This window comes from Sminthopsis crassicaudata, chromosome 2 (assembly GCF_048593235.1).
Source record: "Sminthopsis crassicaudata isolate SCR6 chromosome 2, ASM4859323v1, whole genome shotgun sequence".
Lineage (NCBI taxonomy): Eukaryota > Metazoa > Chordata > Mammalia > Dasyuromorphia > Dasyuridae > Sminthopsis > Sminthopsis crassicaudata.
Genome location: NC_133618.1, coordinates 609,526,888 through 609,541,990, shown reverse-complemented (window position 1 = coordinate 609,541,990; position 15,103 = coordinate 609,526,888). Strand labels below are relative to the sequence as shown.

The window sequence follows — 15,103 nt, the reverse complement described above, 5'->3', positions numbered from 1 at the left end:
CACAGAGGTAGAAATAAATAGGAACTGGGTGTAGGACAGTGAGATAGAAAGGAATGGAAAATAAGTTTGAGTAGCTAGATTAGGCATGCTACCAATGTTATAAAATATCTGGAAAGTAAGTAAGAACCGGGCAATTTTTTTTAAACAAAAAAAAGTTAGTTATTTGTTTATTTTGCCAGGCAAGTTTTTTAAAATTAATTTTTCAGTCAGCAAAAATCTGCCTTCTTACCCCCTAAAGCTCCTCTTTCTCCAAATAAAAATTAACGAAAAATAAAATCACTGTTAGGAACATACATAGTCAAGCAAAACACATTTATTTTTGCATTAGTTATGTTTAGAATGAAAACAAAAAAACTACAAACATGGGGGGGGTGAGAGAGAAAGGGAGAGGGAGGGAGGAAAGAAGGAAGGGAGAGGGAAGGAAAGAGGAAGGGAAGTAGTTCTGTGGAATTGTGATTGGTTATTATGCTGATCAGAGTTCCTAAATTATTTTTCCAGTACTGTTGTCACTGTATAAATTGCTTTCCTCATTCTGTTCACTTTATTCTATATCAGTTCATACAATTCTTGGTTTTTATTATTTCTTACAGCAGTATTCTGTCAATTTATACACCTCAATTTATTTAGCATTTGCTCTGTTGATGGTCTTATTTTTTCTGTCACTTCAAGGAAAATCTATATATATTTTAGTATGTTTTTTGTTTTGATTAGAAATAATCCTTCCCTTAATCTACCTTCCTCTCTAATTTCTCCTCTTTCCCTTTTGAGTGAAATCTATTTCTATGGGTATAGACCCAACTGTGGTGGGGGAAGGGTAGGGGTGTGTGTGTGTGCACACCTCCACAAATTTCAGATGAACGTGTGGTTCAAGGGTCAGTATCTATTTTTTGTTCCTTCTCCCCTTTGCATAAACTTTGAATTGTATTCTCTGATTATATGAATTTCCTTTAACCTTTCTTTCCCTTCCTTTCCCATGAATTAAGAAATCAATAAGCACTATAAATTTCAGATTATAAGGAAACTTTCAGATTGTTTTTCTTTAATTTATGAGTATCTTAAATAGAAATATGATCGACTGATAGCAGTTATAGCAAATCTTATCTTTTTTTTTATATGACACAATTTTGATGTGCCTCAATTTAAGCATTTAGTTCTGGAGAAGTTTTCTGTGCATCATAATATATCTAAAACTAGAATGAGGAAATTGCTATTTAACAGTCAGTTGGCTAGTTTAAGTCATTTATCCTCCAGCTTCTTAAAACTTTAGGTTGTGACTCCCATATGGGTTCTAGTAATTGAACGTGAGGATTGCAAAATTATGATTTATCATCAGTAAACGTTTGCTTTGTCTACCTATTTTACCTATATACCATGGGATCACATAAAAATTTCTCAAACAAAGAGGGGTTGCAAATGGGGAGAAAAAGTTTTAAGAGCCCTTGGTTTATCATATATTATTGGTAGATTTTTTTAATGCAGCAAGTTAACCTGTTATGTTTATAAATAAAAGTTTAATATTTTTATAAAATTTCTTGAATTTTATGACTGCTATTTTATGTTAGTAATATTTGTATTTTTTAGATTCACTGGTTTTCAATTTTCAATTCTTTTATGATGGTTATCTTCTTGGTGGGCTTAGTTTCGATGATTTTAATGAGAACTTTAAGAAAAGATTATGCACGATATAGTAAAGAGGAAGAAATGGATGATATGGTGAGTAAACATTTCCTAATTTTCCAAAATTCATTTTAAAAATTTAGATAAATTTCATTAAGAAATTTTGAGAAGCATCAGAATATTGAATTTTTTCTAATGTTGAAAAATATTTAGCATTTAAGAAAATTAGTTAATATTTGTTAAGTTTTACATGTAAATGGGGAAGAAGATGTGTCTTTTTGTCAAATCTTTCATAATTTATTAGGATTGTTTGGTTTATAATATTTTGTGGGAGGTAAATATTAAGGATGATATTTTAGAAAGTGCATTAGTATTTTTTTAAATCACGGCATGGTACAATGATCACTAGGATTTGTAGATGGGACACTTGAGCTGTGTATGCTGGTTGTACTTTTAACCATGACAACCTTTCTTGAGTCCATTTCCCCATTTGGTTTAGGTGATTTCAAAGGTCCATTCCAAATGAATATTCTATAATTGTCTGCTATTTTACCCTAGGGCTTTTCTAGCCCTTGAGTAGGATTCTTGCATTTAATTCTCATTTTTTGACTTACTAATCACATGAACCTGGGCAAGTCACTTCTCTATAAAATGATGATACTAGTCTCATAGTGTTTTTTTGAAGATCAATGAAAGAATGGTTGTGAAAGCACTTTAAAAATTTTCAGACACATGAGATTATTAATATCATTGGGAGCTCCAAATTCATGGCAGTAGTGTACTGTATGGGTCTCCACATATGATCTCTCTTTATGTAGAACAATAAGTGCCGCAGTACTAATCATATACTTGTGAAATTATCTTCTAAAGGAAGATTAAGAATTGCAGATAGTAACTTCTCTCAAGTTGATCTTTCTTCTTACTCTTTCTCAAACATTTTTCAATCTCTACTACCTAAAATACCCAGGATTGGTGCTGTACTTAAGCAGATGACTTTGCCCTTTACTACATGACATATCAGAGATAACAGCTATTTTTTAATATGTGTTGAATTTTTTAATAAGTTTCAATGTTTTGCATATACTTTAATTTTTAGGATGTTTTAATTTTGTTACCTTTTATATATACATATATATCATATTTATTTATTTGGAAGTACGTGAAATTGGGCATTTCTTTATAGCAAAGAAAAAGTTAAAATACCATATATATGTCATCATGTCTGACATTATATAGACTATTCTAAGCAATCTCCTCTTTGTTGAGAGGAGTAAAATATTCAGCCCCCAAATTAAGTGATTCATAATGAAGAAGAAAGCTTTTAATTTTCATTTTTACCACTTCATTGTATCTAACATTTTATGATTTCTCCCCATTATACATAGGACAGAGACCTAGGAGATGAATATGGCTGGAAACAGGTACATGGAGATGTATTTAGACCATCAAGTCACCCTCTGATATTTTCCTCACTTATTGGTTCTGGATGCCAGATATTTGCAGTATCTTTCATTGTCATTATTGTTGCAATGATAGAGGATTTATACACAGAGTAAGTGAGCTCAAATATATTTCCTATTCCTGTAAGCAGACTTGATTATTCATCATCCTGATTATATATTTCTGTGTACTTGATACCTTGTTATTTAGGATAAAATTTTTATTTTTTTCTCTCAAAAAGGATGACTGACTATTCGTATTTACTATTTAGTGAGGATTATTATAACCTAAATATTAGTTGTTTTACGAGAAACAAAAAGAACATAATCTTTTTAAAAAGCAGTGTTGGACTGTAATACATTATACTTTAGGACTTTACTATATTATACTTTTGTAGAAAGGTAAAAAAGTCTGATAGTCATTATCAACTGAATAAAAGATATTAATATCTGAGTCACCAGATACTGTAAACATATGGATCTATCAACTAAATAATGGTATATATTATTTTTTGCACTGTTTGAGAAATTTTGTGAATGAATCCATTTTTTTTAATCAAATAGAAATTAGTTGTTACTGCCATTATGCTAATCTAAATTTTATAGTTATGATTGACTTAAAAATGAAGAACAAAGTGTACTTTTCTGTAAAACAGGCAACTAAGTATCAACATGTTAGAAATGAAATGTAAACTCTGATTAATATAAACACAATCAAAGAACATCTGTATCTAGGGTTTAGGTAGGAAAGCATGACTATATTCTAAGCTAGCATCATTAAAGCCTAACAATCATTAATGTGTCAGGCATTTATGGAATAGCAGCTTCTCAATTCAGAGGTATCTTAAGTTGACTTTGCCTAGCTTCCTGAATTCTATAAGCAGCCAAAGTGGCCTTCTTGTTGTTCTTCATACATGGTTCTCAATCTGCTTTCTTTCCTTTTCACTGGTTATTGCTCATGTTTGGAAGGTAAGTTTTTACTTACCTCTCTGTCTTTTAGATTCCCTCATTTCCTTCAAAATTTAATATAAATCCTACTTTCTACATAAAACTTTTCATGAATTCTTGTCCTCAGTAATTTTATATATTAATATATATTTTGAATAGATTTATATAGTTACATGTTATTTCCCTTAGTAAGTTCAGTAAGTTAGTTCCCTGAGGATAGGTCTTATTCCATATGTTTGTGGAATCTAGCACAGTGTCTGGTACATTGTAGATACATATATAGTTCTCTGTCTATGTCTATCTGTAGATAAAGACATGATTCCATATGTCAGAACTTGAAACAGTACACTATGTGGTTATTACCAGACTTTTTTGGTCACCTTTCTATACCATAGTTGACTTTAGATCATTTCTTTTCATTATTATTTCATTTCTCTGTCATAAAATTCATAGAACTATTTACTGTTGGATGGGACCTCAGAGTTCATTTGATCAGAGCTGGAATGAAATCCTTTTTTATAATCACTTTTAAGAAGTAGTCATTTCTCTTCCATCTTATCCTCTGAACCTTCCATCCTATTCTTTCCCTTCTATTCTTTCTATTTTCTACCATTGCTTTAGTCTTTTGTCCCTATAGTAAGAGTTCTGATTGCGCTTAATATCCAGAAATCTGTTTTTCCCTCTGGTCTGCAATGGGAGGGTTAATTTCTTTGTGTAAATGGAGAATTTTATACCTAGATGTATAATTTTTCTTATAAGAGGGAGAGATTAACATCTACTAACTGATACTTCTACAGAGCAAAATGCACTTAAAAATACCAAAATCAGTTCACACTGCTTGATTGTACTTATTTTGTAAGTTTATATGTTTTGTTACTCTTATTCTTTTTATTCTTTTTTAAATAATGTTCCATAGGATTTTTGTATGATTTTTGTGTTTTAAATCATAAGTAGTATTGATAGAGTAATTTTGAAATCCTGTCAAGTTTGCTACTTAGCTCTTAAAGCCTTTAAGGAATTTTCAGCTATGAAGTGAAAGCAATTATTCTTACCAGTATAGGAAATGAAACCTCAAAATAGCCTTGTAGACTGCTTTTGGAAATTTAAGTAACAGGATATTAGTGACTTGTCAAATCAAGGTTAATAGTAACTTCACTTCAAATTATCTTTTCTCGGCACAGAGTAAAGTAATAATACTTCACATTTTGTTGATCTCTTCCTTCCCCAATTTTCTACACTATTTGTGAATAATTTGTACTCTTTCATAAGCTTCTTGACAGCAGGAGCATTCCTGCCTTTTGAATATGGCCTTTTTTTTAAGGGCCATTCCCTTGGGCCACACAGATATATGAAGTAGGTAATGTAAATATTATACCTACTCTCAGGTGAAGAATCTGAGTTTGGAATTCTCTTTAATAGGTCAGGGAATGTGGTATCAAATTACAAATACTTTAAAATTCATCACTGTTGAATCAGAAGGATTTGATTATGTGTTTGGAGTACTGTTTTAATGGAATCTTTATCACCAGAACACCAGTTGTCCTGATCTTGTTGGACTTGGATGATTCCCCAGAGTGAGTGAGGCTGGGACCTTGCACAGCCTTGCCTCACTTAAATCTGATTCACTTACTGGTCATGACATCTACTTCCTGATGTCATGATCCTCTCTGGGAACAAACAGCCGCAGTCTGTCTTTGAATTACATTGTGTTGGAGTGGCCAGAGCTTTCAGACTAGTATGTAATCTAGGGAGAGTAATTTAATTTCCCTAGGTCTCAGTTTCCTCATCTATAAAAATTGGAATAATCTTGAATCTGCCTCAGGTGTTTGTAAGAATCATAGAGAACTTAAAGGTCATTTCCATTCTCTTACCAATTAGGGACCTTAGATCCAAAAAAGATACAGGGCTTGCTCTAATGTCTCAGAGTGTAAGAGATCCAATGATATAATGTGAAGTATTTTTTGTTTAACTTTAAAGGACTATATTCATGTCTAGTTCTCATTGTTTTTGGATAGAAACAATCCTGGGAAAAGTTGCTGTTGTGCCATTATTTTTTCATTCATCATGTTCTACCTGTTACATGGGTGGTTAAAAGAGACCCATCACTTATTTACTTTATCCTGTTTTCACATGATCTGTATTTTGATGACTTTTCTTCCATATAGTTTGGAGATTGACTGTATTTGGGATAGTGGCAACTTTAAAAAAATATTTCTAAACTTTTATGGATCAATGTATGTTTGGATTATTATAGCAATAATCAGATTAGTGATGATAACCTGATTCTAATACAAGGTACTGGCTGGTCTTCCACGATATTTTTGAGGTCTTTATTTGTAGTATAGAGATTTGATAATTATCCATCCATGAAGCATAGCAAGCTTTGGATATAGAATTCTAGTCCCCATGCCTAGGTACCTACCAACTGCTTAAAGCCTGAGTTGTGTTGTAGTTTCTACCTTTTCTTTGCATAATTTACATTGATCTCTAGTCTGAAGTTGCTCAGGATTATAGACTTTCAATAATTTTTGTTCATAAAGATTTGGTTCTAACAAACCCCTCTGTTTCCACAAATCTTCATGACTCAGCCATTTGTTTGATGTTTTTCCTTTGGACCAGTTACTGAGTTCATGTGGATATTGCCCATTGATTGATTATATTTTTAGATCCCAGTTGTTGCAGACTTGTATCAGTGGTAAAACTTTCAGTTAGATTTGATGAATACAGTGACAAATACCTGTTCTCAGCCTTTATTACTTTAATCCCATTCTTTTTGTTATTGTTGTTGTTAATGATAAACTGTTCTAATAGTGGCAAAAATAACATTTTGTCAACCTGTACTTACTTGGCTTAGAAGTTTCAGTATTACGCATATCAGTATTCACTTCAGATTTTTGGATAGGGAGTGGCTAGGATTTTTTAAAAAGTAGAAAAAAGCCTGCTTATTTTTATTATATATATAAACATAGATTATATGTATAGATATATCTCTGTGTGTATGTGTGTGTATAAGAGAGTCACAAATGATACTATATATTTGGGTTAAATTATACATTTCTTAACATGTATGAACATTTTAAAAATACAGACAAAAAAGAGTTCAGAAGACTTACAAACAGCCTTACCACCTTGCAAAATTTAATATTTGCTTTTTAAAATATGCAGTACTTAACAAAATTTCAGTTTTATAAATAATCCTTTTTTAAAAAATATTTCTGATTATCATTGGATTTTTAATCTAAAAATTTATAAAAATTTTTAATGTCATCACATTCTGTAGTCATGGATATTATAATAAGATGAATATTCATTAATCTATAGGTATGGGTAATTTATACAAAGTATGTGCTATCACAGTACATATACTCATTTTGGGGATAAAATCTCCTAAATACTATTATCAGTTAAAGCTAAGAAAGCTTTAGCCAACATAATTGTATTATACACATTCCCCCCCCCCCCCCACGCGGCTGGGGTTAAGTGACTTGGCCAGGGTCACATAGCTAGGAAGTGTTAAGTGTCTGAAACCAGATTTGAACTCGGGTCCTCCTGAATTCAAGGCTGGTGCTCTATCCACTGCGCCACCTAGCTGCCCCTATTATACACATTTAAAATACTTATATTTGTTTTTAGCTCCAAATTAGTATATTGTAAATAAAGTGGATTTCTAGTGTCAATCAATGGCTGTTATATTGTTTGAACTCTTTTATTTATTTCATTTCAAAACCAAAATTAAATGGGAAAATTTCTAAATGTTTTAGTGGCATTTAAAATAATAGCTTTGTATTTGATAGTTAGAATCATTTCTGCCAGGAAATCAGGCTGTTAGCCTCTATTTTTCATTGTCCCTTGAAAGAAGTTGGGGAAAAGAAGTAATCCAATAAGTTCTTTAATAGTTAATTATCCTGAATCTAATATATCAGTGAGGTTAATAAGCAATTTTTCATAAATCCATGTTCTCACCATATAAGTGTCTTACCATATGAAATATAAGCTACTTGAAGTTATATCTTTCTTCTGTTACTTAATATGGAGTCTTGTACATAGTCATCACTTAAACACTTATTGAATTGAAGGATTATGAGAAGAAGATTAGAAGGTTATGAAGTGTCTTCTCCACAGATCTCAAAATAGGACAGAATCTCACTGGATATATTAAAGTATAATCTTAATGCTATGGGAAGATTGATTAGATCTCGGAATGGTTACCTTTGTAGCATAAGTATTGGATGCATTTGTACATAAGCAAAGGCTAAGATAATTAAATTTATTAAATTGCCTTTAAGTTGGTTTTGATATTTAAATCAAATGTATTTGTCTTAACTTTCAGGAGGGGATCAATGCTCAGTACAGCTATATTTGTTTATGCTGCTACATCCCCAGTGAATGGCTACTTTGGAGGAAGCCTTTATGCTAGACAAGGAGGTAAATTTCACGTATTATCACTCTGCATTTTAATATATGCCCTTTTTTTTTTTTATGGTTTTGGTATTTTTTATTATGTGAGTGGCACACAGAAGTTAGACAGGAAAGGTCTTTTTTTTTTTTTTTTTTTTTTTTTTTTTTTTTTTTTAAACAAATTAATAGGGGGAAAGACAAGTTCCGTAGTGGAACTCACCATTATTCAGAAGGAAGAAGTCATTAAAAGGAAGATGCCAAAAAGTGGATAAATCCAATCCCAAAAGGAGGTTAGCAGATTACACCTTTGATTATCTATAGCAAGGAGAAAGATACCATGAAGTGGGAATGCATGGCAAACAATATAACAATATAATTAAATAAAGATGGGAATTTTCTATATAAGGTATTTGAAATTTAGTTGTATTTTGTGAAGTCCAGTATAGTTTTATGAAATATTTTGTGAACTTTGTGAAATATTAGCTTATATATAAATATAGAGTAAGGGGTTGAAGTTTCAGAAGAGGTTATTTTTCTTTGTGTAAATAACTTTTTGAATTCAAACTATGCTATACTTATTAAACTTCCTGTAGATCTAGTGGGCTCCCCTTAACTTGAGGTCTTCAGGTAAAAAATGAGAGTTCTGTGTGAAAGAAATTGGGGAGTAAATTGTTCCATTGTGTGTGTAGTTGGTGGTTTTTTTTATCTCCTTGCTTCCATCAGTTTCCTCCCCAAAATCCCTACCCCTTCCTTCCCTTACAGAAGTGGCATTTTAGATACTTCTGAATGTGTCAATCTACTGTTAAAGAATCATAAGGCTATGGACCTAATGAGTTTTTCTAATATAGAACTGCTAATTTTCAAATATCTAGTTGATGTGATGTTCTAAGACAAATCTAAAAATATTAGGAAATCATTTCCTGTTTGAAAAAAAAAAAAAGTTTTTGTTTTGCTAAGAATAGAAGTATGTATTCATGTAATTCTTCTCCTTATATCTGCGATCTTTGAATGCTGGTATAGTAGACCTAGACCCAACATTTTGAGACCTTTTGAAAGTTAGACAATCTAGGTTTGGTGGCCCTGGAACATTTGGTCTTAGCCTGTATCCTACCTGATCTGGAAAGCCAGGTTAATGCAGTGGTAGATGCTTGATGTGCTTGAGGATTGTCCCATGGCTCACATCAAAGTGTAAGCCTCATATTCAAGGCTGATCCTAGGACTCTTGGAATATCTCCAGGTTTATTGAAATAATGAACTGGGGGTTAGGGAATAGATTTTTACTTAAATATTTGCTATTTTGTATAACTCTGCCATGGCTTGTTTACTAATTCATACTGATTATATTCATTACACTTTGAATATAAAAGAGCATAGAACTTTATATATATATATATATATATATATATATATATATATATATATATATATATATATATATATATATATAGTTAGAAATCATAACAAAGTTCATTTGGAAGAAAAAAACCCCAGGAATTTCAGGGAAGTAAAGTAATTTTTGAATAATTTACTTGGAATGGCATTGAATAAATAGATTACATAAAATTGTCGTTTTTTTCTTAGTTACTTTACCTATGAACAATAAATAACTTCATTCATTTAGATCTGACTTCATTTGTATAAGAATAGTTTTATATTTATGTTCATGTAGTTCTGGTATCTGTTTTGGCAGGTATGTTATACTGTCCTCTTTTTAAAGTTTCAATTTTATTTTATTCTCAGTTTCAAATCATCTCCCTTTCTCTTTATTCCCCCATAACTACATCAAAAAAAACCAAAAAACAAGAAATATAAAGCCTATTCATAAATATGAAGTTAAGTAAAATAAATTTCTGCATTAGCCATATTCTAAAAAGGAAGAAAAAGATGCTTCATTGTGTACTCTGGGTCCATCAGTTTTTATTTTTCATCTGAATCTGGAATTGAGATGGATTATTGTGTACATTAGAGCAACTAAGTTTTTTCTAATTGATTGTTCTTATCAGTATTGCTATAATTATGTAAATTGTTCACCTTGTCTGCTCATTTTATTTTGCCTCAATTCATTTAAGCCTTCCCAAGCTTTTGGAAACTATTTAGGTCATCATTTCCTACAGCACAATAATATTTCATCACATTCGTGTAGCATATCTTGTTCAGCTATTGTGCAATTAATTGATAGGCATCCCCTCAGTTGTCACCATGGAAAAAGCTACTATAAATATTTTTATACATGTAGGTAGGTCTTTTTCCTTTTTCTTTGATCTGTTTGGCAGTATTGTTGGGCCCAAAACGTATACAGAGTTTTATAGCTCTTTGGGTACAGTACCAAATTGTTCTTTAGAATAGTTGGATCACCATTGTATCTATTTTTCACACCCCTCCAGCATTTGTCTTTTTTTTTTTTTTTTTTTAACCATATTAGCCAATCTGATGGATATGAGCCACTAGTTTTAATTAACATTTCTCTAATTATTAGTGATTTAGCGCATTTTTAAAAATGTGACTGTTAAAATAGCTTTTTTTTTTCTCTGAAAACTGCCTGTTTATTATGCTTTGACTATCAATTGGCAAAAGGCTTGTGCTTTTATAAGTTTCACTTAGTTCTCTACATACTTGAGAAATGAGACTTTTATTGGAGAAACTGTTGCAAAGATTTCTCTTCTCCCTCAGTTTCCTGCTTTTTTTTTTTTTTAATAATCTTAGTTGAATTGGTTTTGTGCAAAATTTTTAAAATTTTATGTAGTCAAAATTATTCATTTTTACTTGCTATGAGCTTCTCTTTCTCTTGTTTAGTTATGAACTCTTCCTTTAGCCATAGACTTCACAGATAATTTCTTTCATGCTCTTCTAATTTGCTTTTCATTTCACTCTTTATGTCTAATTCATATACCCATTTTGAGCTTCTTTTAGCATATGTAGAATATGATAATCTCTGCATAGTTTCTATCAGAGTACTTTCTAGGTTTCCTAGTAGTTGTTATCTAATAGTTCCCAATAATTGGGATCTTTTTGGTTTATCAAAAGCCACGGTTCTGTGCCCATTTGCTTTTGTGTATTGTTTACTGATCTGTTCCATTTAATAGTTACTTAACTTCTTACCCGGTACCAAATTGTTTTGACAGTTATATTTTTGTAGCATAGTTTGAGATCAAGTACTGTTAAGTCTCTTCCTTCATGTTTTTCCCCCCCATTGATTATGTTGATATTATTGACCTTTTGTACCTGCAGATTATTTTGCTTTTATTTTTATTAACTCTTTAAAGTATGTCTTTGCAATTTGGTGTGATATTGAATAAATAGATTAACTTAGGTAGAATTATCATTTTTATTACATTGACTTGGCCTATCTGTGAATAATTAATATTTCTTTAGTTATTTAGATATTTGTGTGAAGAGTTTTCCTAAATGTGTTTATATTGTTCCTATGTGTATCTTGGCAGGTAGACTCCCAGTTGCTTTATACTATCAACATATAATATTGATTACTTGTGTGGATTTAATTTCTCTCCTGCAACTGTATTGCAAATGAGACTTTTGCCAGAAACTCCTTACAAGTTTTTTTCCCTACTTCCCTCTTTGGTAATCGTAATTTCTCAAAATTGGACTGGGAAAGTAGAAATAAAGAAGGAAGAGAATTTAAAAATATGACAATTTATATATTCAGAATTGTCAGGATTTTGAAAGGTACTATGAATAAAAAATATTAAGTAAAAGGAAAAGTATTTTGAAGAGAAAATAAGATTGGTCACCTTGGTCACCTTTTTTTTTTTTTCCCCCTTTTCTGCTCCAGCCATCACATGTTTCTATATAGATAGTTTATTCAGTTAATAATGATATAAAATTGTGTCCCTCTGTCCGTTTCAAATCCATGCATTATTAGATATTCCTGTGATAATCATCTCTTTTTGAGTTTTTTTTTATGGCTGTGGAATTGGTAGCTCTCTGATAATTTGTACTAAGGTTCTTGTCCTTTATTTAAAGTGTATGATATATATGCAATTAACTGGCTCTGTAGTCAGGAAATCTGGGGTAGGGCTGCCTCAGTCACTAGCTGTACAATCTTGCCTAAATGTTATAGTTTCTAAAATGGAGTAACAACACATAAACTACTTATCTCACAGGTTTTTTTAATACCTTTGTAAACTTTACAGTACTGTTTTTGGTTGCCTGATTTAAAAAAAAAAAAAAAAACTTAAGTCTTAAAAATTATACCCAGTGCCCTATTTGTATACAATTAATAATAAAAGCAACTCACATTAATGACACTTTTAAGGTTTGAATAGTGTTTCCTGTATAAACAATTCATTGAGGGGAAGTATTCTGGGATTGTTATTTCCTTTTACAGATAAGGAAAATGAGTCTCTAAGAGGTGGACTTTCCCATAGTTATATGGGTAATGGTTGTTGGGAGTTGAATCTAAGGCTTTGGACTCCAGGTTTGGTTCATTACCTGTATAAATTACTTTTGGATACTTAGAATACTTATGATCATTAATATCTAAGAGGGACCTACAGCCCTGCCACTGGACAAGTGAGGGCAGAGGCCCCGGAGATTCAAGGAGGTTTGATTCGGGGTAACACAGCTAATGAGGGAAAAGGCTGGGACCCTCGGATTTGAAGTACTAGCTTAGGTAATCAAGATGAATGGACTGTGATATTAAGAATTTAGTACTTAGTATTTAGTAGTTATATGATTTATACATTGCATTTACTTATTTGTTTATTTATATTGAAGGAAGGAGATGGATAAAGCAGATGTTTGTTGGGGCCTTCCTAGTTCCTGCAATGGTGTGTGGCACTGCCTTCTTCATTAATTTTATAGCCATATATTACCATGCTTCAAGAGCTATCCCATTTGGGACAATGGTAAGTTGCTTGATATAAAACTTGTTCAGATTTATTTTTAAATTGGAAAGTCAAGACCTGAGCATTCTTTTGTATATGTGACTTGTCCAATTCCTTACTTTCCAAGGAATTCTTTTTCATATTTTTTAATGAGTATTGATGATTTTTTTTTTTTTTTTAAAGCATTCCTAGAAAGCTGACTGGGCAAAAGGGATGTTTTGGCCCTTTTTGTCATTTTGGTGCCTCCACATTGGTGAGGAGGTGATTAAGATCTTCAAAAGTTCTACTTGAGAAAGCTGTAACTCTGATTTGTCTTACCTCACTAGAAAGTCTTCAAGTAGAATCCTTGTAGCTTTGGTCTGATAATCTGTCCAACTAAATTTAGAGGAGCTTATCACTAGCCACAGCAACTCTTGGAGACCATCTGCCTATTAGATAACGATTGTGATCTATTATTGTAGATAGTGCTCACATGATATTTCAATTTTATGAAGTATTGAAATCTAGTTTGGGTTAAATAAAAAAAAATTACTCATGAATTACCCATACTGATTAAATTTAAATAAAAGGCCACCTCCATTTTTCCTTCCCTCCATTTTATCATTGCTACTTTTGGGCTCTAGTTGCTATGTCTTTGTGAGTATAATGTATGTCCTAGCATATTCTAACTTTTTTCATTAAGGGACAAAAATTGCATAATAAATAATTTTTACTTGATGAGAAATGAAGTTTTTTTAATTTGTGTGTGTGTGTGTGTGACCATCAGATGATCTAACAGAAAAATTTAAAATAATGAAAAGTGAGACTACTTGTAGATCTGTATAGTAAATTTTTAACCTATTTTTTTCTTCTGAAAGATGTTTTTTGTAGTTCAAAATAAATAAGTTCAGTGACATTCATTTTAACATTATTGCTATATTTCTATTTAAAATTATTTGATGTCCCGATAGTAAGCTTTCTATTTTATCTATTGTAGCAATTGTTATTTTTCTTAGAATTCCCTTGATACTTTCTTCCCTGGATTTCCTTCTAGATCAGAAGAACCTTTTATCAAATATAGTTGCTAATTAAGTTAAATTTTTAAAATTTTAAAAAATTACTTTAATGACTAATTGAGAAGTATTCCCATCTCTACTATTAAGGTGGAATAGAAAATGACTGATTAGAGAGTAAAAAACAAAGCTGAGTTCAAGTAACATTCACTAATTGTGATAGGGGAAAGGTCACTTGGGTTCTTAAAACCTCAGTTTTCTCATCTCTAACTGGAATAGTGTCAGTCCTTCCTGTTTCAGTATATTTTTGGCAACTTGTCCAGTACTCTGCATATGTCATGTGTTCCCCTTCTCCCTCCTCATGGGAAAGAGATGAAGAATGAACAAACTGACACTTATTAGGAATTACTTCAGGTAGATTTTTGTTAACCTCATTGTAAGGTGTGGGACTACAGTGAGGTTTTTTCTAGCAATTTATACTAGGTTAGAAAGTTCCCGTTTTTTTCCATTCATGGTATTTTAGGAAATTTAGGAAACCAAATAATTTTTGTAGAAATCAAGATTCGGGTAGGTTGGCAGGAATAGTCAAAGAACTGAGTTCTTAAATATGTGGGTGACTTTATAAACCCTTAATTTCTGCTATAACGCTAAAAATCTGTTGAGTTGATTAAAAATCCTTGGCTTATACATTAAAGAGCTTTGGTGTTTTGTTTTTTTTTTTTTTTTTTTTTTGGGGTAGCAAGATCTCTTAAGGCTTCATTAACTACTTTGTGGTTCAAGTCTAGGGGAATCATTCAGGATTTGTATAACTAGGCCATGAGGTGCTGGAAAAGGAGATCTTCATATCCAGTTTATTTGCCCTTTT

At 31.5% G+C, this 15,103-nt stretch overlaps 1 protein-coding gene across 2 annotated transcripts in view; it reads left to right on the top strand.

Moving 5' to 3' along the window:
* The window catches only part of TM9SF3 (transmembrane 9 superfamily member 3), a 50,958-nt gene that overhangs the window by 23,295 nt on the left and 12,560 nt on the right, over positions 1-15,103 (top strand). For both annotated transcript variants that reach the window (XM_074295955.1, XM_074295954.1), the window contains exons 6-9: positions 1,582-1,713; positions 3,003-3,169; positions 8,335-8,429; positions 13,137-13,267. In XM_074295955.1, the coding sequence (XP_074152056.1) occupies positions 1,582-1,713; positions 3,003-3,169; positions 8,335-8,429; positions 13,137-13,267 (525 nt within the window). The remainder of the gene's footprint in view (positions 1-1,581; positions 1,714-3,002; positions 3,170-8,334; positions 8,430-13,136; positions 13,268-15,103) is intronic.